At 41.8% G+C, this 25991-nt stretch overlaps 2 protein-coding genes across 2 annotated transcripts in view; both read left to right on the forward strand.

Moving 5' to 3' along the window:
• C8HXorf57 (chromosome 8 CXorf57 homolog) lies at positions 7 to 24776 on the forward strand (the record flags this gene model as incomplete). The annotated part of the gene is made up of 15 exons (XM_021406520.1): positions 7 to 121; positions 936 to 1078; positions 3399 to 3591; positions 6597 to 6705; positions 6861 to 6952; positions 7041 to 7163; positions 8007 to 8114; positions 9745 to 9912; positions 10477 to 10637; positions 11121 to 11329; positions 12024 to 12092; positions 16218 to 16288; positions 18317 to 18610; positions 20695 to 20877; positions 21762 to 24776. Coding segments are annotated over 15 exons (2184 nt in total), but the record flags the coding sequence as incomplete, so codon positions are not given.
• Positions 25199 to 25991, forward strand: part of RNF128 (ring finger protein 128, E3 ubiquitin protein ligase) — a 37382-nt gene continuing 36589 nt past the window's right edge. The window contains exon 1 of the mRNA XM_021406523.1: positions 25199 to 25990. Coding sequence (XP_021262198.1) covers positions 25585 to 25990 — 406 coding nt within the window. The 5' untranslated portion in view covers positions 25199 to 25584. The remainder of the gene's footprint in view (position 25991) is intronic.

The raw sequence follows: 25991 nt of genomic DNA on the forward strand, positions 1-25991 counted from the left end.
GGCCGCCCCCCGCCGCCCCTGCGCGGGGAGAGGAGGCACTACCTGCCGCTCTGGAACAACGAGGACCCCTACGGGGACATCTGGGTGGCCGAGCAGCCGCCGGCGCGGGTGGACGTCGACGGTAAGGCGCGGGGGGGGGAGGGGTGTTAGCGTGCGGCCGCTGTGTGAGCCGGCGGCGTGCCCAGCCGGCCGCGAGGGCGGTGGCATCCTGGCTTGTGTCAGCGGCTGTGCGGCCGCGGGAGCGGGACGTGACCGTTCCTCTGTGCCCGGCAGCGGTGAGGCCGCATCTCAGAGCTGTGTGCGGTGTTGGGCACCTCGCTGCAATACAGACATGGAGGCCCTGAAGCGTGTTCAGAGATGGGCAGCAGGGCTGTGAGGAGTCTGGAGCACAAGTGTGATGGGGAGCGGCTGAGGGAGCTGGGACGGGTCAGTCTGGAGCAGAGGAGGCTCGGGGGAGACCTTACCATTCTCCACAGCTCCCTGGAAGGAGGTTGTGGCGAGCTGTGGGTCGGCCTGTGCTCCCAGGTGAGAGCAGTGGGACAGGAGGTGATGGCCTCACGTGGTGCCAGAGGAGGTGCAGGTTGCGTGTTAGGAAGAGTTTCTTCTCCCAAAGAGCAGTAATGCTCTGGCGCAGGCTGCCCAAGGAGGTGGTGGTGTCACTGTCCCTGGAGGTGTTCAGGAACTGTGGAGATGTGGCACTGGTTGTTGAGCTAGGTGATCTTTGTGGTCTTTTCCAACCTTTATGATTCTGTGATCTCCACGCTTCTTGAACACCTAGGGACAGTGATGCCCCCACCTCCCTGCAGCAATGCTGCGGTGTCAGCAGATAACCCTTTTTAAAAGCGATGTGAAATCCCAGTCTGAGAATTTTTACTGCTGAAAAGCGTTTCAGTGTCCAATCATAAATGCTTTTTGCTTTCTTTTCTTAACGGCAGTCTCTAAGCTGATTTCCCTTGGTCAGCTGGAAACGACCTGGAGAAGCAGAATTAATTTCCGCCCGCTGCTGGTCAGAGTCCTGCACAAGTCTAGGCTAAGGTTTTACGGGAAACCAGAGAAGAAAATGGATATGCCATATCAGGTAAAGAGGGCTCAAGTCAGCGCTCTGGAACAAACTTTACAGAATATTTGGAAGTTATTATTCCCGTATAGTAAAGGCATGGAGTTGAGAGCTATGTTGTAGCTTCTTTGTATTAAAAGTGCCACCTTCATAAACATGCTAGGCCCTACTAAGTATGGAAACAGTGGAGTTAGTGATGGTATGTACAAACTTTGGCAGATGTGTTGTGGTCACTGTGGTCCAATTGAGCCATTTCTGTAAGTAGAAAAAATATTTGGCCTTTATATTCGATTAAAAGAGTAAATGTTTTCTGGTCTGTATGCTTTGAAAGTCAGAGTTAGTCTGTCTTGTACACAAAAAAATGTTTTATGTCCCATAATTCTTGTGCTTTGTGATTTCCAGTTAGATTGTTTTACTGTGAAATTCTTACCAGCTTTCAAAGCTTGTCTTTCTTGCAAGACTTTTGCGTAGTGCTTCTTGGAAATAGACAGGACATGTGGTTGGCTGTTCATAGAAACTGAGCACCCACAAGCTGCTTGCTTATTCCTCCTGCTCCCCCCACCGGGGAAGGAGAAGAAACTGGAAAAGCAAAAGCAAGGAAAAACTCAAGAATTGAGATAAAGACAGTTTAGTAAGTGAAGGGGAGGAGGAGGAGAAACAAAAAAAATGATGCAGAGGTGGTTGCTGACCACCAGACCAGTGCCCAGGGAGTCTCTGAGCAGTGAGTGCTTTGGACAGATTATCTCCCAGTTCTGTTGCTGAGCCAGATGTTGTGTGGCATGGAACATCCCAAAGGTCAGTTCAGGTCAGCTGTCTTGGCCGTGTTGCTTCTCAGCCTCTTGCCCACCCCTAGCTTACTCGCTGCAGGGGCAGGAGAGAAACAAATCATCACAGAATGGCTTGAGTTGGAAGAGACCCCAAGGATCATCAAGTTCCAACCCCCTGCCACAGGCAGGGCCACCAACCTCCAGATCTGGTACTAGCCCAGATTGCCCAGGGCCCCATCCAACCTGGTCTTGAACACTTCCAGGGACGGAGCATCCACAGCCTCTCTGGGCCTTGCAGCTGTGCAAGCACTGCTCAGCAGTAGCTAAAATGCTGATGCGTTATCAATGCTGTTTTAGTCATACATCTAGAACATGGCACCATACAGGCTGCTGTGAAGAAAAATAACTCCATCCCAGCAAGGCTCCATGCTGGAGGGCAACGCTTTACAAACAAGTCAAATAACTCATAAGATCTTCCATGGGAAGAGAGGGATCTTGTTCAAGGTTTCCATTCTCTCTGCACATGAAGGTGAATCTGGGTCTCTTATTGGAGGTGCTTCTCAGCAGGCAGGCTGGATCGTCATTCTGATTTCCGTGGCAGTTTATCAGTCACATTTGCTGGTATTAATTCTAGAATGCATGCACAGATCAAGAAGCTAAGAGAAAGATTTTACAGGGTTTTTCCTTTGTGCTTTTTTTAGGTAGAGTTATGTGTTAAATTGTTGCTGTTAGACAAAGACCCATGGGATAGCAAAAGGCTCTGATACAATGGTTTACTTTTAAGTATGTGTGGTTTGTGCTTAAATGGAAACATTAGTATGAGCTAGTGCATGTATAATATTTGAATAAGGAAAAGAGGACCTCAGAAGTAGCAAGGAGAGAAAAGCACTTAAGATATTAGATATGTAAGGCAGTGATGTTAGTATGAACAAAGTCTAATGATTGCTTGACACTGACAGGTGAGTGGATAAAATAAAGCATTTGGGATGAGCTGAGATCTGTTTCAATGAATTGTTACCATGTTAAGACCATTGTAAGACTGTTTCACTGCTCAGTTATGGATTCAAAGTTTTCCCATTTAAAAAAAAATCAGAAATCTGTCACGAGCTGAGTTTCGATGGTGGTTTACAGTGCAGACTGTCTTCTGTCTTGTGTCATGTTTGTGTCGAGAATGTTTACCCAATGGTCCTGTAACAGCTCAACTTTTAAAACGTGCTTTCTCATCATTAAAATGTTATTCTCAATATTGCATTCTATCTGGTAAGGAAGAATTTTTTCTCCAAAAAAAAAAACCACAGACAAGAGCTGTTATCACCTTCTGTTACTGAATACTGGAACTAACAGTTTGAGCTAGAGTAGCTGTGGATGAATTCTGTGGAAACTGGGGATTCCTTTAGCCCCAGTACTCAGTGCAAGTTTGGGAACATTCTCAGGGTCTGTTTGCGGTCAGCAAAATTGCTCATGAGCCAAGCAGCTGATGCATTATTTGCCAGTCTCTCCCTTTTTTCCCCCCAGAGATACATACCAGAATGATGATAAATAGAAAAATGAATGTATTTTGTCTTTTTCTTTAGGCTTACTTTGAAGTTGCTGATGGTTCAGGCATGATGTCCATGGTTCTGTGGAATTCCTTATGTCCCGAATGGTATAACAGTATAAATGTTGGCACGGTGCTCCTCCTTGAACAGTATGCCGTCAAAGACAGTTACCCATTTAAAACACAGCCAACCCCAAGAGATTCACAGATGAAGAGATTTGCTACAATTGGTTAAGTATTGCAGAAATCTGTTTTGATTCAGTGAAATACAGCTGTAATAGGTAGCTCCTTATAGAAATGAAAAATAGAAAGTGATTAATTGCTGAGACTGATTGGTGTGTTACCTATCTCTACATGCTAGCTCTGAAAAGTGTCTTAGCATCCACATTCTTATACTTCTCTGTTTATATTTGGATAATGTCTGTGAAGTTTATTGCAACAATTAGTTAAAATGTTTATTAAAAAATATATATATACATATATATATATATATAAATCCCTGATTTCAAGTGTCAGGGTCATTAAGCCAGGCCTCCGGTACTGAATTTTAATCTGATTCCTATCCCTGATTAGTAATACAGATATCAGTTACACATCACTGATAACCTTCTTCCTGGACATTGGAGTGCTTCATCACCTTCATCTGAGTGCAGGCTTCAGTGGGAGCAAGCCCCAGTGTAAAGCTCCCCTGAAAAAAGCACTGCTGATGCTGTCTGTGCACAAACAGCAGCACCTGGGGAGCTTTCAGAAAATATAAACCACTGCCTTGTGAAACAAGCAGCTATGTTTGTGAAGGATGATGTGCACATAGCTTATTAACAGTGGTGGCTTCCTAAAGCAGTTGCTGCAGTGAATGAAAGTAAATAATATTTTCACTGCTAGAAGCAGTGTATTCTCTGTCTAATGAATCTTTGCCTTAATATCAGATCTTAATGTCTCAAGTGTTTGTGATGAGTTGACAGGAGAGAAATGCTTAACCAGGCAATGAGAGTTTGGGAGGGAAGCTGATGATGATTACAAACCAACTCTCAAAGCAATTCTGATTGCCACAAAACCTTTCTATGGGAAGAAGATGGAGTAAGATATGTTCTGAGATAACTTTCTCTTTGGGCAAATATGACCAACTTTAATGGCTTTATTCACACTGCATTTCTGGTTTCTGCAAATGTGAGTGGGGTAGAAATGTTGGTGGAGAGAGAAAATGGAAACGAGCCAGTGGACAGTAAATGATATCTAATGTAAGGTTTAGAACAGTCTATAGTGAAGTGCCGTGGGGTACTTTCAGACCACAGACTAACTGAAAACAACTGGTCTTTAGTTCATACCAGCACGTACGTACAGAATCTTCTTTCTTAGCACAAACCTCAGAGTTTTATCTTCATAGGAACTTGAAAAACAAATCGTGCCATGTGTTGGTAGATCTTATGTCTTTACAAGGGGAGAGTCTGAAGAGAACAGAAAATCTGGAACAATTTCTAGAACAGTTAGAATCAATTTTACGCAGCTCTTAAGAGCATGATTTTCTTTTGTTGATGTTTGAATGACGATCTAGGTGAAAATAAATGCTTCTAACCACTCATGTAATATGCTCAATATGTAGCAGCTCCATATGCTCAATATGTAGCAGCAGTATTTCAGTTTTTAAAGCATGCACAGTGTATCTTCCCAGAGCTCTACAGCAAACTGCTTACAGCATTGTTACACTGAATTGCTCAAGTAACAATTGCTTTTTGTCCATAATCTATTTCCAATGCGTAATTCCATCACATCCCAACTTTACCACGTTTCCTTAAATTCATTCACCTATGAATGTGTTGAATGTATCTGGAGGACTAACAAAGTCAGAGTTCCTTAGGCCACAAGGGAAAGGACTCAGTGAAGAGCTCCTGCGAGGCAGTTTGCTCCCGGCCCACTGCCGGCTTTCTGTGACGTGAGTTCTGTGTGGTGCACGTCTGTTTCACATGTGGGGTTGTGTGACATGCTGGGAGGTGCTGTTCTGTAGCCTGAATGGCAGAAGCCCAGATAGCACCATCGCCTTGAATTCTGCCTCTGGGCGGTGTGTTCCTGTCACACATCACTGAATGCATGCAGCACTGGTCAAACCAGCTGCTTCACATAGCCTGGACTAACCTTCATTTCTGAGTCATTCCACTGTACAATCCTGGCTCGGTCCATGACTTTCATCTAACCTCAAAATGACAGAAAAAAAGCAAAAGATAGCTTTGATGCACAGGAATTATTTGTTTTCAAAAACTGTCTTTCAAACACAACTTGAAAGCACCACATGCAAAAGCACGTTAATTCTCCAAATACATTTCTGGCACGTAGCAGCCTGAAGAAAAGGAAGTAGAGGGTCTGATTTCAAATGTAGCATCTTCCTAGTGTCACATGGCTAGAATGAGGGACGTGATACGAGCAACTGGACAGGTTGCTTACAGTTAGCAATTGCTTTTCTGAGTGCGTTATTTGAATAATCCATTGCCCAGGCATCTTGTAGAAACCCATCCGATCAGCGTATTTCATACCAGCATGATTTGTCCAGCTATGAGGGAGGCAGTAGGGTACCACTGTGTGTATTCTGAAAGCCGAAGCCATTCCTTCTGTATTTTTATCTGGTTGCAGCCTCCCCTCTCTCATCTGTACTGCCATGTTTGTTATTTAGCATCTAAACACCGCTTAATAAATGAAAACATCCAGGTGCCATAGCAGAAACATACAAAGACCTTTTGTTTCCTTGCATGGCCATGTCATTATTTCTATCATACTAAGAACACCCTGAACTGGTATCGTATGTGGGTGTTTTCTTCTGCTAGTTCTGTCCTAGTTTGCTTTGTTGTCTGCAAGTCAGTTTTAGGTTGCAGTGACATTTGTGAATGAAGCTGGTTTAGAAATATTTCATAGCTGATCAGTATTGTGTAAGTTCTTTGTTGGCTTTTTTTTTTAATATCTGCCTGATCAAACTAATTGACTCGTGAAGGGAACTGGAAAGTTTAGCGTTGCTCAGATTAAAGAGTTGCATTGTTGAATGCTGGACCTGCATTCCTTACTTTATCTTGATGGAAACGTGAAGTCAGAGGGCTTCACTGATGGTTTCCCAAGCAGTGAGATGTGGTTGGAATACATCATTTAAGAAACCTCACCCAGTTTTGTTGTGGGTTTGTTTTCAGTTGAAATGAAAAGTGCTTTTTGAATTTGCAGTGGTGCCTTAAAAGCTTGTGTCTTTTCTCTTTGTCAGAAATCAGCCTGAACGTGCGAAACCCACCCACCAAGATAAGCATAATTTCAGAAGAAATGGTTAAGCCAGAGTGGGGATTGCCTGAAGTCAAATACCAGTTTGTTACGAGGTAAAATGGAAGTTCGTTGCTTGTGAAGCTGGAACTGAGGTTTCATAAAATTGCACTGAGCGCTCGCTGAAGATGTGTTTTGGGAAGTTTCTGAGAAAGGTTTCTGTTTTGTCATTCGTTAATACCAGATTTGTTTCTTCTGTTTTGTGGTGCAGGTCGGAGCTGACTGACTTACCCAACAATCACTCCTGCGATGTTATTGGCCTCGTGACCTTTGTAGGAAGGGTGGAACGAACGAGAAAGAAAGGTTTTTCTAGAAATATGACTGCTGGAATTTATCAAACCATTTTTAACTCTTTGAAGAAACACTTAACATGTTTTTTCTTATTACGTAGAAGATGGCGAAGACTTCTGGCTCTATCGTTGGGCACATGCCATCGATGGGACCTCAGACCAACCGTTCATACTGGAAATATTTGCAACTTCTCAGCCAGATGTATTTGAGCGTATTCACCCAAGTATTTATTTCTTTACAGTTCTTATTGGTTACTATTATGTTTTTGTACTTGGTCGCCAATTTCAAATTCTGCATATAATTGCCACTAAATTAAAAATAATAATAATAATAATCCATGGATTATCACCTCAAACAGAAAATCACTGTCGAGGAATTAGAAACTAAAAAGAAAAAGTGAATGTAACTGTGTGAAACTCTCATCTTACCGCAGTCTGCCAGTTAATCTGAGTGGCTGGGTAGGCTGCATGGCCTGTCTGGAGCTCATCTGCTGTGGTTGATTTCAAGCAGAAACTAGTGAAGCAGCTGCTTAAATCTATTACTCTCTTCGTCCATAAATAAGTAAATATTTTTATTAGACATGATTAATGAAGGAGGATTGGAGGAAGGGAGAGGTGAAAGTGGAAAAGCTTTTTTTTATTTGAAAAAATATTTTTTCAGTTTTTTGTTTTACAGAAACCATCAGTGAGCTGTGCTCGTTGTTGCATGTAAGCTGATAATGATAAATTTCAAACTGTGGAATCCTTAATTCTGCATTTTAAAAGGACTTGAGATATTTCTTTATACCCTTTTTCCTCTCCTCCTCCTAGCACTCATCCTTCTTGGCGCTGCTATTCATTACATTGATATCCTCTGTGTCTGCTGAAATTTTCTTGCACAGTTCTTAAGTGGCAAATCTAATTATATTCTAATTTATAGCAACGCCTGAATACATGCTGAAGTATTTATAGGGTCAAGAATTACATTAGCTTGTTTTGAGCACTTAAAATTAATACTGTGTATGTCAATCTTGAACGTCCGCAATCCATGTAATATCCAGAAAAACAGAAGTATTTTTTTATTCTAGTGACATACCTGGTGTGTACGCAGATGAGAGTGGTTCGGGATCTCTCTGAGAATCCTTCCCACACCATTTACCTTACAACGTCAAATGAAAGTCAGATATTCATCACAGGTAACTCGAAGTAATTTTAGCTGTATGTAATTCTCATCTTATTTGGAACGGGTATTGTTCAACTAAGTGTGCGGCGTGTAACGTTCGTTACAACCAAGTATGCAGAGCGTAGCATTCACTTCTCAGTAAGAAACGACCGAGGAATGAATGGTAGGACTACAAAAAGAAAAAGATTGCATTCTGGTGAGGCACTGATGGATGTATCTTATGAACAGTGGAGGTATTGTTAGTTTAAACTGTATCTTTACAATTTCTTTGAAATTGTTTTAATCATGTGATAGTGTTGCAAGGAATTCTACCCATTTCCTTAAAAAAAAAAAAAACATTACTTGCAGCTTTTCTGGTTTACAGGATTTCCTTGTTACAAAATATTGGTATCGTTGGGCTAAATTTATCTCAATCAATATTTTTCCCAAAATATTCAGAGAACTGTTCTGTTTCATCTTTCCCAGTGCTGAGGGCCCTCCATAGACCACATGGCCTGGGAAGGGCTGTGGTGCTGGGCTGCCCTGCAGGAGCATTCCTTCTAGATAGCTGTGCTGGAATACCCCCAGCCCAGCACCCCGTCACCGTGTGCTGGATGCCAGCAGTCAGCAGCTCCCAGGCAGCACCGGGCCCAGCTGTTTGTAGCACTTCTGGTGAATCAGGAGGCAGGTGATGGCACAGCATGGCAGCCGAGCGATGTGATGGCCTTATTGCAAGGGAGTGTCAGATGAAACAGGCGTCTCTTTCCAGTGTTTCTCTCTCCATCTCATTTCTTCAGCTCTACTAATGTACTACCCACTCAGGCTCTCAGTCTGAGTCCTGCTGCTGACGTGGAGGAATAGAGAATAATATGTGCTGAAAAATCATCTGAACTTAGTCAGTTGTATACACGTGGTCTTGCCTGACAACCTGGGTAGAGTAGAAGTTTGTTCTTTTTCTTAACAGATTATTTAAATTACATTTAAATGAAAGGTTTGAGGGTCATTTTTCTTTGTTTTCCTTCTGTATATTTTCTGCTTAGCTTTTCCCCTAGCTTTATTTTATGTCTGTCTGCATCCTAAGTGAGAACTACAGCTGGAGGCTGCGAGCCGTTGGATGAGATCTATTGCAATTCACAGTTTAGAAGTAGACTCATTCAGATTATTTGATAAAAGTGGTATTTAGTCAGTATCTTAGTTTCAAACCTGCCAACAAGTACATACCTGATAAACTGCCTCTCAGTATATTTGCTGAACAAGGGTTCTGCAAACATAGATGATTTGTTTATTCTTTCCTGCAGAGGTTACAGAAGAGTGAAGGACGTGTAGGTCTTCAGCAAAGCAATGTAATGACATGATTTCTGATCGTTTTATTCTTTCATACACTCCTGTGAGAGAATATTCCAGTAGCATCGCCAATTGTTTGATTTCTTGTTATTATTTAACATGTGTCTAACTTTAAGTGTCAGATACAAGTGTTAGGTGAGGAATTCAAGATACTCTTTTTGTAAAACACCATTGTCTGGTGGGGAAGATATCTTTGTATTCTCTGGTGCAGTTTTTCTTAGTTCTTCTTTTTCTGTGTGCTGTTCAGAATAGTTTCAAGATAAAAACTGATGACAATAACCTGCTTTATTTTTGATACCTGATTATTTTTGTTTTAAAAGGGTGGCACAAGGGCCAGCCATACACCAAGGATACTAAAGTGAAAAACTTCATTCAGTGGACTAGAACACAGAGTGAAGCTAATCAAATGAGGAAAACTGTCATTGGTGGCTATTACCCTTTTCCACGACCTCCAAATACATTTCTGAAGTATTGTAAAAATATTAAAGGTATCACGTTGTCAAATATCTTTAAGATTAGTAGACTTTTTCAGTTGAGTCTTACTCAGAAAGCAACAAAGTTCGTGCTTGCACAAATTTGTAATGCCGCTTAAGAGAATCTTCCTTTCGTGACTAATAACGTATCATAGGCTAAATCCTTATCTTAAAGAAACTATCGTGACACCATTAGCTGCAGGAGAACTCTTAACAGCTTACATGAACTGCAAGTCTGCCCAGAAGCTTTACTTTGACTGCTCTGCTAAATCAGAATTAAAGAGAGTTATACTGAAGAGTATATTGAATTAGACATTTCACCTGAAACACAAATTGTGGTATCTGATATACTGATATATCGCATACTGAGATATACTTGTGGGGGGGAAAAGGCTTCTTGTTTCATTTCTTTTTCACATGGTATGAACAAGAGGGTTTTACATCCTCCAAAAATGCATTTTTAACTCAATATTTAGTAACGTGTGATTTTCAGTTTTGTTTTGAACTGTGCATACCGACATCTTCATATTGTATTTCTTGAAACTCATCAACTCATTTGTGGGAATTGCTCTCTTGCAGTTGAATCAGTTTTGAAAGCCATAGGCGAACTGGGAGAAGAGATTGAAGGTCTGCATTACAGGGAGCACAAGCGCATTGCTATTCAAGGAATAATCAGTGCCATAAGATACATCAGCTGTAGCAGTGCAGCTGAAGATGCCTCAGGAGTGGAACACGTTCAGGTACAGCGCTTGGGAGTGAATACCATAGCAGTGAAGCAGCTATGATCGTAGTTAAAATGGAGAATTTTGCATTTGATTCCAGAAATGAGCTACGTTGTCTCTTGATTGACTGCATTTGTTATTTTGGGTGCAAAATAGTTTTGAAAGTCACAGTTGAAGGGTTTTTAAAAAGCAGCGACTTGGTGCTTTTCTGTGTGTTGTAGCAGCCTTCTGTAGAACTTCATAGCTGCCCAGGAGCTGCTCATTTAACTGACCAGGTAATTTCAAGTAAATTAGGGAGAGCTGACTGCAGCAATGTTTGCGCTGTCACTTTCTAGACAGAATTTATCTTGCTAATGATTAGAAGGGAATTTCTGCTCGATACAACTTTCAGAAGGTACGGTAAATCATTCACTCACTCTGAAATTTACTTTAAAACTTTGAGGCTTTTGAGTTGGAAGAATTAGTTTTAAGTGCTTTAAAGCTTTTAATTAACTGTTGCAGAAAGATGCACAGTCTCTTGAAAGTTCTCCTATGCCAAAACAAGATGACGTTCACAAGGGAAAAACAAGAAACCTTCAAACTGAAGAACTCAGGTCTTCTCTGGAACCAAGTTGCTCTCCTGGGGAACAGCATCAGCATCAAACTCTGCAGTCAAAAAAGAGCACGGCCAAGAGAAGGAATCTGCAGAAATCGTGTGCAGACACAGAACAGTAAGCCGCTTTCATAAATCTGTAGTGTATCTCCTAAACATGTTTATGAAAATTAATTCAGAGCCCAGCCCCTGGAATGCATGTAAGAAAGCTTTAAAAGCTCTTTATTGTATTTTAACGTTTAAAAGGCAGCTAGGTGCTTTTCCTAGTATCAAGTGGTGGTGGTTGTGATTTCGTGTAATGAAATTGTATTTCATCTAGTCAGACACAGACAGAGGGTACCAGTCCAATACAAGAAATGGAATAAGAAAAAAAATGTCTGATAAAACCTTAATAGTTTCAAGAGTAAAATATTTGCTTGTATAAGATTGTCATTTATGGCAATGTTTGTGCAAGATCTAGTTTACCCATAACTGGTCTGAAAAGCCTGGTGTATGTATTGAGAGATTTAATGTTTAGCAAGTCACATCTCTTCTCTTTTCACATCCAGAAGTCATAATGGTGGGAAAAGGGTGGGTGCTGAGAATTTTTTATGGGGAAGTGGAGAATAATTAGGATTGGGTGAAAACTTAAAACAAAGAAATGTGGTGTGTTGAAGTTCTGTTTTGGCAATGTTGTGAGTGGATTTCCATTCCATAAGCAAAATTCCAGCATTCAAGTGTCTTAGGTTCTACCTAAAAGAAAAGCATGCATGTTCTTTGCTCTGTGTATTTAGCAGAATACTGTAAAATAATGGTGAATTTCCTGTCTTAAGGGGAACTGCATCTGTTACTTCTGTATCCTCTTATCCCTATTACACACGCTCTGCAAGAAAGAAGCTTAGGTAAGTCCTGTGATGTTAATTAAATAATTGCAATGATTAAGCGAAGATATTTGAGATTCTTACAGTCAAGAATCTGTTTGGAAGTGAAATGAGGGAACAGAACAGAGTAAAATTTAATATTTTCTATTAATTTTCTCTGCACTGATCCTAGGTCAAATATATGGAATTACTGTATTCTGAAACATAACTTTGTGTATGTTAAACAAATGTTTATAGCTACTTGTGCTTCTTAGGGAAAACATAGTAACAGGGGTCCATCGTGATGAATCGAGTAATGTGAGCTGTATTTGTGTCAGAGAGATTGCAGTTCAAATAGGAGAGTCAAAGTAGGATGGAAGGATGCTTCGTTAGCAAGCAGAGTGAACCATGTGATAGCATAGATGGTTTTGCTTGTGGTAACTGAGCTGTAAGTTATCCTCGGTGCTACAGGGGTGGATGCATAGCCGGCCCTGAGAAGTCCTGTGGCTCCTTCCACTATCCAGCACTCTGTCTTTATTGAGCTTGGTTTGGATCCAGAGAAGGATTAAAAAACCCCCAAAAAAACTAATAGGGAAGGAGTTTCAAATCAAAAGCCTTGACAAGACCGGAAGCTAAAGAGAGAACTCTCAGTGGGAATTTATTCAAAGCAGTGAAGGATGTTACTTGTTAGTCCAGGGTATAAAGCTCCTTTCCCTCCTGTGATTTTCTATAAGGGTTGAGGGTTCTTTTCATTTGTTCCAAATACAGCTAGAGTATCTTGAATATTTGAACTCTTCAGTGTCAGTGATTTCCAAATGTCTGCTTTTTGGTGGCGGTGCTTTGGGTTGGTACCATGTGATACATGTACACCATGCAGGCAGTGAAGGGCCTGGGGCACGACTCCGGTGAGGAAAGGCTGCAAGGTGTGGGGCTGTGCAGCCTGCTGAAGGGTTGAGGGATTTCATCAATGTACGTCAATGCCTGAAAGGGAGAGAGCAAAGAGGATGACACCAGGCTCTTTGCAGTGGTGCCCAGTTGCAGGACAAGAGGCAGTGGGCAAAACCTGAAAGGCAGGGTGTTCATCTGGACATCAGGAAGCACTGTTTTTGCTGTCAGGATGGCAGTGTACCCCTCAACTGCCTGCTGGGTTTACTTGCAGCACCTCTTCCCTCCACACTGAAAATTGCATTTCTTTTGCTTGTTGAGAAATAATCTTTTTTTCTGTTTTCGTGGGGAGAGTGGGTGGGAAGAACTTGTTCTCCCCTTTTCTTATAAGTGAAGTAAAAAAGTTAAGGTATGTTTACTTTGTTCTCTGCTTTTCTCAATCTGCTACTGTCCCCGCTACCTGTGTATCCTGTACTCTATGCCATTAGTGCTAGAACTCCAACTAAAGGAGGAGAAAGTCTGTGTTGGATTATGGGAAGCTGTTTCACTCTGTGTAATTAAAAGGTAACTTGTGTATTTCTGTAATTACCTACGAAGTCATACTGAATTCTCCAAATTGCAGGGAAGAAATGGAAGGTTAGCCTGATGTGCCTTAAGCTTGCCTTGTTTTCTGTTCTGTTGCTTAGAAGCAGTGGGACACCAGCACTCAATGAAGAGTTTTAATACGCCGACAAAATAACAACAGTATGGTTTGAAGTATGCACTGTAGCTTGGAATTTTTTCTATCTAGTGTTTTGTGCAATGTACCAGCATGTGGTTGCATTGCTGAAGGCTTTTTTTGTTTTTAAACAGAAACAGTTTATTTTAAGGCTCTTTGTTGGACAGCCTCAGTTCCTCCATTTCTGAGGTAACTCATTTATGTAACATCATGTAGTATTAGAATGCGTGTGACACATTCTGACTATTAAGGGTTTCAGAAAGAATGAGATAAGAGGAAATTGATTAATTTAACACTCTAGTTGATATTTATATCCCTGCTGCCGGAGACGTTTGACATAAATGTACTTCTGAGCTTTTTATATACCCCAAATTAGTTTAATCGATGGTTTAGTGTGAATGGAGAAAGATCAGGAATTTCAGACCGGCTTATTTTTTCCACTGGAGTGAAAAAAAAAAAAAAAACACAGCATTAGCATTTTAATCTTTAGAAACTTAGCACTGCACTTACCATAGAATCGCTGATGTGTTACGTGTTCACATTCTAGACTGCTTAACAGTGACTTGTCTGTCTGCTTCTGTCCTTGGAGTATCACTCCTAAATGTTTGATACAACTTCGACCTTTCTCATTTTCTCCATTTTCTCTCTGCATCTGGAAATAACGAATAAAGGCCTTTTTGTGCAAATGGGTACCTGTGAAAAGGAGAGTCTGCAGAACACAGCCTGCAAACAGCAAATTTGGCATGGTGCAAGTTCTCATAAATTGGCACGGGCAAAATAAGAACGCGGATGTTTTGGTGTACAACAGCCCCAGCATACTGCTCTAGATGTCAGGAGCCTCACAGACAGACTGGCTGGCAAAGAAGCTGTAAATTGTTGTGTATAGACAAGTTTCCCTGGCCTGTAAATCCAGCTGAAGTTGTGCTGTACACACACCCAGTACAAAGCAGCCCAGTAAGAGTAATCTGTTGGGCAGGTAGGTGAAGTCAGCCCAGCCACAGGTGTGTGTAAGAAGCCTGGGAAGAAGTGGGGAAAAAAACAATTATTTCTACATTTTTAGGAGGCAAAACTAGCCCTAAATCAGAACCTCCTCACCTTGCCAGACAGACATTCTTTTTTTTAAAGAAAAAGAAACCATTTCTATAGCATCAGCTTGTCAGTAGCATGGCTTGGTGTGCTCCTCTCTGTAATGAAGAGGGACGTTGGCTTGTATCTTACTTGGCGTGTTGTTTCTGAGCAAGCCCTTGGTAACGCTGTGCTAAGTTTTCATGTCTGTTGTTGAGAAATCTGAACCTTGAAAGTGAGAATCAGTTTGGTGGGCATTCATTTTTAATTAGACAGCTTTTGTTAATCATTTTTTATGGTGTCTTTAATGTCTTGAAAATTTATTAACGTAGCTGATACGTAGATGATTATTTTATTACTCTGCATACGCAGTAATTACGTTCCAGGATGGTTCTAATAAAAGGAATTAATTCTTCATAAGATACTATCTTAATGGAAAGATTCTTTTATCTAAAAATAATACCATAGGAGGAACAATGTAATTACTGAGTCCTTCTGAGAAAGATAAGAACTTTCCTGCTACATTTCACCAGAAAGTATGAAATCTTGCTGCATAAAATTAGGTCTTACAGCTTGTATGTGCATTTCCAAGATTGCACTGCACCTCTAAATATGAAAAATACTTTGGGCCACAAAGTGGCATTGAAGTGCATAGAAGTTTTTGTTTACTGATGCGATTAACCCAGCTGTGCTCTGAAGTTGGTTGGGTTGTGGGGGCAAGTGGGGTTCTCTCTGGTAACTTCTTTGTTTTCAAAATTAATTGGCTGAAACCTTAATTGAATAATTTGTGCTGTTTGAGTGAGGATTCTTTTGTGCCTAGGGCTGGAGATGGCAAGATACATAGCTCACCCCATGGGGATAATGCATTTCTTAGAATATCCTTAATACTCAGAAAACACAACATATTTCCTTTTGTATTTTCACCACTGCATTTTAGATATTTTCCATTTGTTTTGAAACATTGTAAGGGAATTTTCAGGGTTTATCCTCAGTATGAAATTGCAAAATTGGCACATAGAAGTGATGTGTTTTTATGACTGAAGTAAAGAATATCCCACTAAATAGCATGCACAGCTTTTTTGTTTTTCCCCATCTGTCTGTTGTTTCTGTGGAAGTGCAGTTACAGTGCTCTATTAGTAACCACTGAGGTAGACCAGAATTTCAGAGATACCTTAAAAGTCTAACTTGCATCTCACATGTGATGCAAGATCCAGTAGAGGGCAACAAAGACTGGTTTTTGTGTGTCTGCTTCCTTATCTACTTCATAAAGCAATGAAATAAGGCAGTTGTTATCTTAAGCTCTTGAAAATTGATTTACTGAGGTCTTGTTATGTCCAGCTGAAGTCTTATAACGCGAAAGCAGGTGCAAATGCTCGCTCCTTCATGCTTGTTTCATTTATCACTAGAAATCTGTCAAGATTAGAACTTTTGCTGGGTGCTGTTTGAGATTAAATAGGTTTAAAATATATTTTAAATATATATATACTTCCTTTTTATAGCTTGAATGAATTTCAGCATGAAGATTCTGTACAAGAGCAGGCTTCATCCGACAATTCACAGTACTGCACAGGTAAGTCACAAATAGTTGCTTTGTTTAGAAGTTCAAGCCAACTTCTCTTCAGGTCCAAAAGAGGCAAAAAGATATCCATACAACCATATGGGAGGGAGTGTTGATCTGCCAGAGGGTAGAAAGGCTTTACAGAGGGTCCTGTAGACTGGAACCATGGGCCAAGGTAAACTGTATGAGTCTCAGTAAGGCCAAGTGTCGGGTCCTGCACTTTGGTCACAACAACCCCAGGCAACCCTACAGGCTTGGGGAGGAGTGGCTGGAAAGCTGCCTGACAGAGAGGGACCTTGGAGTGCTGATGGACTGTCAGCTGAATATGAGCCAGCAGTGTGCCCAGGTGGCCAAGAAGGCCAGTGGCATCCTGGCTTGGATCAGGAATGGTGTGGTGAGCAGCACTAGGGAAGTCATCCTGCCCCTGTACTCGGCATTGGTGAGGCCTCACCCCGAGTACCGTGTTCAGTTTTGGGCACCTCAGTACAGAAAGGACATGGAGGTGCCGGAGCAGGTCCAAAGAAGGACAACAAGGCTGGGGAAGGGCTTGGAGAATATGCCCTGTGAGGAGAGACTAAAGGAACTGGGGCTGTTTAGTCTGGGAAGACGAGACTGAGGGGAGACCTCACTGCTCTCTTCAAATACCTGAAAGGGGACTGCAGTGAGAGCGGGGCTGGTCTCTTCTCACTGGTGACAGGTGACAGGACAAGGGGAAATGGCCTCAAGTTGCGCCAGGGGAGGTTTAGGTTGGATATCAGGAAAAACTTCTTTACAGAAAGGGTTGTTAAGCACTGGAACAGGCTCCCCAGGGAGGTGGTTGAGTCACCCTCCCTGAATGTGTTTAAAAACCGTTTGGATGTGGTGCTCGGGGACAGGATTTAGCGGTGGGTTGTTAGAGCAGTATGGTTAGGTTGTGGTTGGGCTTGATGATCTCGAAGGTCCTTTCCAACCTGAGCAATTCTGTGCTTCTGTGATTCTAACCGCTGTTTTTATAGACACCTCTTCTATAGTGCAGAGGCTGTAGCAACCTCTAGGGAGCCGCTGTGGTTCGCTTGTGTCCCTGATGTGCAGTGAAAGCTGTCAGGAAGGGCAGCATTAGGCTGTTTCCCAGCGTGAGAAATAGATTCCCAGTGTTGCTCCATCCAGGCTGTTAGCGTGTGTTGCGCTAGGAGGCATTGCTCAGGAGACTTAGTAGCGTAAGTCTTCACATCTTCCTGCGACAGTTTTCTTCCTATAGTGATAAGCATGTGATAAAATTGTCCTTCCCCAAGACTATATAAGTACATAAAAAGACAAATAAAAGATGTGAGAGGAAAGGGGTGCAGTGTACAAGCCACTCATGAGAACAATGGTTAATTTTTTTTATTTTTCTCAGTTAATATTATCTTATTTCTTTCTTCCTCTGCAGTTGAAATGTAAACTCATATTCTAAGCAGCTACTTTTCTGATGTTTATTTTTTGGATGAAGGGAGAAGTCTGATTTGTCGTTATGTGAAGCATGGTCTGGTTTTTATTTCATGCCAATATTTTGTCACATTTCCTTCTTTTCAAAGGCTGCCTGATAAGAAGTTGTTGTAACTGTGCTGGAAATGTTTTGAAATGGGCTTTCTGATAAGAGTGATAGATATCTAAGTTATTACGATTAACAGTCCTCAAGTTGTATATAATAATAGGAAAGAGGAATGGAGCTATCACTGTCTGTATAGCAAAGAAAAAGAAATGTTGCAGTCCTCAGACTATGTATACAGTTACTGTGGAGGGATTAGAAGGTCTCCCTTCACTTGTACACATTTTAAACTTGTCATGGTTTCTGAGCATTCTTTAAGCAAGTTATTCACTCTCCAGAAATGGGCCACGATGTGCAGGTGTAGCCTCTAAGGTTACCTGTTCGCTCCCGTTCCAAACGTAGTTCAGTTCTTTGTGTTCTTTGTTTTGCACATACTGCTGCAATTGAAATATTCTCATGAAAGTATTTCTCATCTTGTAGAGAAGTGATATGTGAGCGTATAAACAACTAACTGTTTGCTGTGTTAATAACAGACCAAGAAGGAATAAATGATGCACCTGAAACTGAAGAGATGGCAAGGACTTGCAGTTCATGGCAGAGTGACCTGTGGGCACAAGTGAAAGACAAGTTGATGAAATATTTGCATCACAGCACGATTTTCCCAGAAAGCATCCCACGTAAATTCGATTACGTGTACAAAGACTTACTTATGCAACAGTACAACCTTCATGCAGCAGTGCACCAGCCAAAAGAAACCAGAACAGATAAAAATATCAGTGAATTTGAAAGCGCTGGTGGCCTTGGATATTATGAAGTGACAGTTCTGGGTAAGTACTTGGTAGCCTGGCATCTAAAAATGGTTAAGCAAGAGCAGAGTAAGATCTTAGCTGTTTCCTGTATTGAGAACGACTTGGAGGTTAGTCAGAAATTGAGTGATTTCTCTGGCTTAAACCTTTGAATGTGTGGGTGTTTAAGTTTAAAAAAAAATACATTTTAGATCTTTGCAAGGGGAATGAATTAGGATCATATTTCCCCAGCAAGCTACATTTCATTAAAATTATCATCACATCATTAATTTTAATTACTGAACATTTTGTTTCCATTGTCACTTTCTATATAATTGTCATTTTGTGTATAGGCTTATGCTTCTTATTTGAAGAATGTGTGTAGTTCCTTAAGCTATTTATTATTACAGTAAAATATACATTCTGTTGAGTCGTTCAACCAGTTTGGCACTAGAAAGTAAATAATTCAGTTGCTCTTTATTGTCAGCTAACTCTTCTGTTAGAGAGGTATTCCTCAGGAGTATGTTAGTGTTTGTGAGGACACCTTTTGAGTTTTTGAGCTTTCTCCTTGTTGAAGTGGTTGGGGGTTTTTTTTTGGTACGGTTGTTCCTAAGGTACCTTTATTCCGTGCTAAAAAAAATTAAGGGCTTGTATTTTTGGTTGGATATCAGGGGGAAGTTCTTTACTATGAGAGTGGAGAGGTGCTGGAACAGGCTGCCCAGAGAGGCTGTGGATGCCCCGTCCCTGGAGGTGTTCAAGGCCAGGTTGGATGGGGCCCTGTGCAGCCTGGTCTGGTGTTAGATGTGGAGGTTGGCGGCCCTGCCTGCAGCGGGGGGGTTGGAGCTTGATGATCCTTGAGGTCCCTTCCAACCCAAGCCATTCTAGGATTCTGTGATTTTAGCCATTCTCATCAACTGCTCTGCTGCTTCTGGGTAGCACAAAGCAGCAATTGATTGACCTTTAAATAGAATGATAAATTTGCAACAAGATCTCTCTGTTATCACTGCCGTGGAATATTAATCTGTTTGGTTTGTTTTGCCATTAAAAGGAGAAGGAAATTGGCTGGATTAACAGTGCCCATTTTGTGTTTCTGTTCTTTAAAAGTTTCCATTATTTACAAAGGGGGATTTGCAGAAAAGGTGTTTAAACATTTACTGTCATTAGTATCCTGGAACATGCAATGTAGTATTGAAGCTGAACATAACACAAGTACTGCACCACATACTGCATAGATATTCTGGATGTAAAACTGATTTCTTTGTCTTTGTAGCAACGATGAAGGAGTGTGAAATGGCACCCTATGTTGGCTTAATGTTCTTTGAGCTAACTGCATCGTTAACCTTAAATCTTAATACTTGCAGCGCTAGGGGTTTCAGTGTATGTGTGAATTGAAATGTAGTTTGTCATCGGTCATTAATTAATGAACAAAGCAGATGACTAAGAATCTTCTGATGATACTTGGGTCACTCTAAAAGCAATGCCTCCTATTTATTTCCGTGGAAACGAAAACAGATACAAAGAGCGCAGTAACACTGCTAGGTAGAGCAAATTCTCAGCTACAAAACGGTCACCACCGTTAAACACGGTCACCACCATTAGCTGTGTGTTTTTGTCAGCAGTGAACAAGAGTCTCCATGCCATGCTCATCAAAACCTGCACCAGTGGAGGTGACCACTGTCACTGTCACCACTGCTGAAACGCAGCACCCTCTGCCTCACTGTGCTCACATCCACTTTTGGTCTCCATCAATGTTCAGTAAGCGTCAATGAGTGTCAGTAGGTACCATTTCTTCCACGTGGAGGAATTTAGTTCCACCCTTTGCTCCGTACCTGCTTCCACGTCAGACACCACTGTGTCACAGTGCCCTTCTGCTGCCATCCGTCACACGGCCGCACAGTGTACAGGGATATTTGGGAATGTTCAACTTATCCTCCCGTACCATCAGCCTCTGGCATCACGGGCCAACATCATAACACAGGAGGCATTACTTTCAGAGCAGCCTTTGTGTATACCGATGCTCAGCCTTCAGTAGCCTGATTATTTAAAAAAAAAATAAAGAAATGCAACATAAAGTTGTTGACAGACAGGGGATGAAGTTTACTCCTAAGAGATATCTTTTTCAACAGGTATAAACCATGATGTTGCAATAGATGTTGCCTTTCTCCCACTGTTTGGTCATGAAGACCCCCACTTATTTCCAGTAGGGGAAGCTGAAACTGATACGTTATTGTCTTGCATGAGTTGCGTCTCTTCTTGTCAGCAGGACGCCGCCAGCGATGGAACGTTTTGTGACACGTTCCCACTTTCAAGTAAGACTGCCTTTTACTGATGTTACTCACTGATCTCTTACTCTATCTCCCAGTGCAGTTCTGTCTCCTCTGTAGAAACTTCAGTTGTACGTCAGGCGTTGTTCACCTCTTCAGTGAAACATACGTGAATTTGATGTGGCCATCGTTAATAAATAGATATAGCACTGCATTTTTCAAGCCTTTACTGGGGCTGTTTTTGTACTCGGAAAATAGTATTTTAATACCCAGAACACAAACTCCAAAGTGACCTAGGTGGTGATCGCAGATATTTGCTGATGCAAAATGATACTGACATAGAAGTCATTATAAGCGTGCAAATATTTGCCTTGGTCTGCTTTGAAATAGAGTAGAGCAGCAGTCAGTCAGCCCATTGTGCTGATGTCACTTGGAACAGCTGCTTTAATGTAACCTGCCTATAAACTGAAGGATTTTCCTATTACTTAATCATTTTACTTCAGATTATGCTTCTAATTGCTGACACCTCGCAGCAAATACGGTGATTGCTATTAATGCATGTCATACTGCATACTGCTATATAGGTACGGTGTTTTCCTGTACATTTACACAGACAGACCTGATTTTATTCAAATGCATCTTTGTTTTTCCATGAATGATGCAATGAAATCTGAGAGCCACTAATGTTTACGTAATGCAGATTTCAGCTTTTCCATTTCTGAGTTCTGATGCTGTCGTTTTTGGTGGTAGAATTTATTAATGAGATTCTACCCCAAAAAATATTTCACAGTTGCCCAGTGCTTAATAGTTCAGGTGTGTTTTTTGGTGAAACAAGGTTGAGCATACACATGCTACTTCATGGAGAACCATGTCAATTCATCAGACCTATTTACTCTATGTATCTTAAGACTGCTTTTCTTAACTTGTAGATGAAATTGTGAAAGCAGCGACGGACCTCGATGGCAAACATGTTGTGTGTATCTTGGACGTCTGTCACTTGGGTGATGACAAGGTGGAAGTCTTTCTGAGCAAAATCTACAAGACAGTGGAAGCTGGCGTGCCAGATCCAGTGTAATTTAATAATTTATTTTTCAAAATTAGATACTGTTGAAAAGGAGGGGAATAAAATTACTGTAATTTGAATACACACTGCACTTTTCTAGAACTACAGACAAAAAAATACCATTCTTACAATAGAGCAATTGCAACGGTCATCCACATAAATGAGGACAGTTGTTGCCTTTATTTGTGACAGTCATGGATCAAATTATTGCACAATGCCTTGGTCACTTATGTTCAGGAAAGATGAACAGGCAATACAGTGAGCTTATCTTTTGATAGGAGACTGAGGAACATGAGTGTAATCTCTCTTCCTCTGCCTATGTACGCAGATACGTAGGAAATGTATGTAGTGGGGTGAGAACTGAGAAGAGAGGCAGGCTTTCCTGATACTAAAGGCAGTGTTTGCAATAGAATTAACTGGCCACAGTAGAAATGTAGGCTGGAAATTTAAATCATCCTGAGGATAAGAGCTATTACGTCCTGAAGTGATCCTTCAGTGGGAGGTAACAGAGGCTGCCTGAGCGCTCTGCAGGCTTGCACCTGGTTGTTTGTGGAAGGGGCCGCAGTGCCTGTGGTACTGGGGGCTGGACTCAGTGATCCAAGAAGATATTTTCAGTTCTTTTTTACCTGAGCAAAGTCACCCTTATTTCTGTATGTCTGCTTTTGTATGTACGATGTTGGGTAGTGACTATAGCACCCAAAAGATTTTAATGTATTTTATTTATTAATTTAAAAAATGAAAGATTAAACTTTGATAGTGAAGCTTGCCTCTAGCTTTTCAAGAGAAAAACTTTTTAAGAATTACGAAGCATGGCAGGATACAGTTTGTCACACCATTACTTTTTTTTCCTGTTCGCCACTGGTACTACCATTTTTCTTTTTGGTAATAGCTGAATGAGAGAACTCAGCAGCTGCAAGAAGCTGCAGCTTCCAGATGCCCAAGCGCCCTAAGATCCTGTCAGCTCTTTGGCTCTATGCTAAGTAGCAGCTGCTGGCTCCTGCTCAGCTCGGAGCCAAGTCCCCCCTTCTTCCTCACTTATACAACTCTATGAAATTATTCTGAAGTAGGAGCTGTGACACGTTGCTAGCTGACAGCTTGTCCATGTGAAATGCTGGTCTCAGTTCAGTTGTATGAGAAGAAATGATTTGTTGAAGCAGATTTGTTCTAATGGAAAACTTTCCAGGTGTGTTTTAGCAGCCCAGAGCTTGGTAACTGAGAAGCATCTCTTTCAACTACTAGTTGACTCATTTGCTGTGGGGACAGTGGATTTTGTCTTCAGGTCCTTCAGCTCTCTACCCTAACTTCAGTTAACGGTAATTGAAGAAGAAGCTTAACTGTCTGTATTACAGTAGAGTTTCATAGGCAACTTCATATAAAAAGTAAATGCCTTGATAATAATAATTTAAAAAAAAGTATTCTGGTCTCTACGATGGTTTACAATTTAAAAATGTATTAAAGAGAAAAGTTTAACTTAAATTGCACAGAGACTGAAAGTTAATTAAATGTGTATTGTATGCTTATATTTTATATAGATCATAGAGTATTAGTTCTAGAGCAATGTTTGCCAAATGAAGTCTTTCAGAGTACCTCAGAAGGCAAAACAAGCGCATAACCACCCCGGAAGAGCTGGGTGTTGCTTGTAATTACATGTGTGATTTTGATGTTCATGGCTATGTGAAGATAAGAGACCATTGCTCTAGAATGACGAAAATTAGCACCAGCACTTGTGTTCCAAACTGAGCCCTGCTGACTGTGTCAGTATTTTTTATTGATGTATACTTCAGGTCGAAGTCTAATTTTAATAAAGCCATTATTTCTAGGAACAATTTTTGAAAATGATTGTCTTTGTGTAAAAGGACTGATGTGGCAAGCAGCGTCACTTCATTCGGTCGCTCGAGGCACTTAGTCCATCCCATGCGATAGTTGTCGAGCGAACGCTGTTTGCTGCATTGCACTGCTTTTGCTACACTTTAAACGGATAGCATTAATCATCTGATCCTCCACGTTAGGAGGTTTCCTAACTCTAAAAGAAGTGTCATAATGCTGTTGAGTATGTGCAACACACACTTGAGACTTTTTAAGTGTATAACTTTATTTTACTGAAGACACAGATGAAATTTTTCATGGCGAAAACAGAGCAGATAGGTGAACTCCTTCCTGGAGAGCAGGGTGCCAACGTTAGAAATGTATGCTCTCTTTGGATAGGGAGACAATACTCGATGCCTGTCGTGGACTTTGAATGTGAGTACTCCAGGTAATTCTTTAGAGGAACCTACCCCATCCCCAGAAATTACACTGAGCTTCATGGGCAGCCTCCAGGTGGTGGAGCAGCGCGGTGTGAAGGTGTGGTTCCACCAGTCTGCCTGTCTCCGTTCTCCCTGGCGGAACAGCACTGCAGTACTGGAGGTGGGGGGGGTCCTCTCTGCAAAGAAACTGCTCACTGTTTTATTTCACGTGGAGTTTATTGACTGAGTTATAAAACCAGAGTGTTTTTGATCCTGAGTCTGTCAAAACACGTTAATTTTGCTGTGTGAAACCAAGAAACGGTGTCTTCACTCCTGCAAAGTACTTCATAGGAATCCCCTTTCTTGCTGCTGTATATTGCCACTGCTGACAGGAATATATTGCCAGGTTACGTCCTGTAACTGTATAATTCATATTCAGCCAAAGACCTGTACTCTAAAACCTTACATTTCCATATGTCTTATGTTTCCAGCATTAATTTCAGAATAGACCAGATGAAGATAAACAGAGTGTATAGCTAATGGTACTTTCAAGTGTGTAAACCTAAGTCATGTATCTTAGAGGACAGTTCTATGTGTTATAGCAATAGTGTAACACTGAATACTGCAGAATATAAATAAAATAATATCCATCAATATCTTGGGTTCTTCTTTCGGTTTTGTAACTTTGCTTCTGGAAGCGGTGGCTGTACTCCAGGAATCCAGAGTCATGGTTACTTTTCCAAAGAATCGTTACAGGAGAACTAGGTGAAGCTTCCACCAGAACATCTGTGCAGTGTAGTGACGCTACAGCAGAACAAAACGAGCACCTTACTAACATAGCAGCTGATGCTATTCATCGTTAGACAATTCAGGGGAAGAATCTGTATCCAAAATGGAGAGAATGAGAATCATTCAGCCATCTCAGTGAGAATCTCGAAAGTGAGCTGGGCTGGGAAGCGCGGGCCGCCATGGTCTCTTGGTTTGAAGAGTGTTTCCCTCCGCTTTCCAGCGGGCGCTTTGCCTGGCAGGTGGCATTGTGAGGAGAGCGCTTGCATCACACAATGAAAGATGATCCAGCCCTTCAGGAGTGACATTCAGCTTGAAATGTGAGACTTCCCGGAGCAGCGGGCTCAAGCAATCTCTTAGCAAACCGCATCGCGGCCTGAATTCGGCCAGAAATGGGGGATCTGGGAGGAGATGGTGCTTGCTGAGAGAAGAGCAGCGAGTCAGAGCCGAGGGTTGCTCGGAGGTTCCTGTGTTCTGCATCACAGTAGGCAGGTGTGCCTTCCGCTGCTCCCCAGCCCCCACTCGAGATAAGTGCGTTGACGCATTGAGCTGTGGGTGGTGTCGGGTTCCTGTTGGCACTGGCATCTCAAGCTAACCCGCAGGCTGCGGGCTAGCAATGGCCACCGCCGGCTGAAAATATCCATAGGTGTCTGCGTTCTGCGCTTACACGAATGAGCCATGAAGCGAGGGAATAAATTGGGTGCCATCTGCTTCCTGGTGATCGTCGGTGTTCTGTTCAGGACCACAGAGACCACCGCGGAGCGCGCCTCCGTCACTTTGTTCTACTTCAACAGCACCAGCAACAGGTCCGTGTCCGAGCAGTGTGAATGCGGCCTGTACGGCTTAAACTCTCCTCTGCTGAGTGCTCAGGGCTTCGTGGCCATCCCCAAAGCCGCCAATCTTCAAGCCTGCGACTGGAACACCCAGTTCACCATCATGGAACCGCCGTGGATCGCGCTGATTGAAAGAGGCAATTGCACCTTTGCTGAAAAGATCAAAGTGGCGGCCAGGAGGGGTGCAACAGCGGCCGTGATCTACAACGCGCCGGCCAAGCGCAATTACACCATCCCCATGTCCCACATCGG

This window comes from Numida meleagris, chromosome 8 (assembly GCF_002078875.1).
Source record: "Numida meleagris isolate 19003 breed g44 Domestic line chromosome 8, NumMel1.0, whole genome shotgun sequence".
NCBI classification, from domain to species: Eukaryota; Metazoa; Chordata; class Aves; order Galliformes; family Numididae; genus Numida; species Numida meleagris.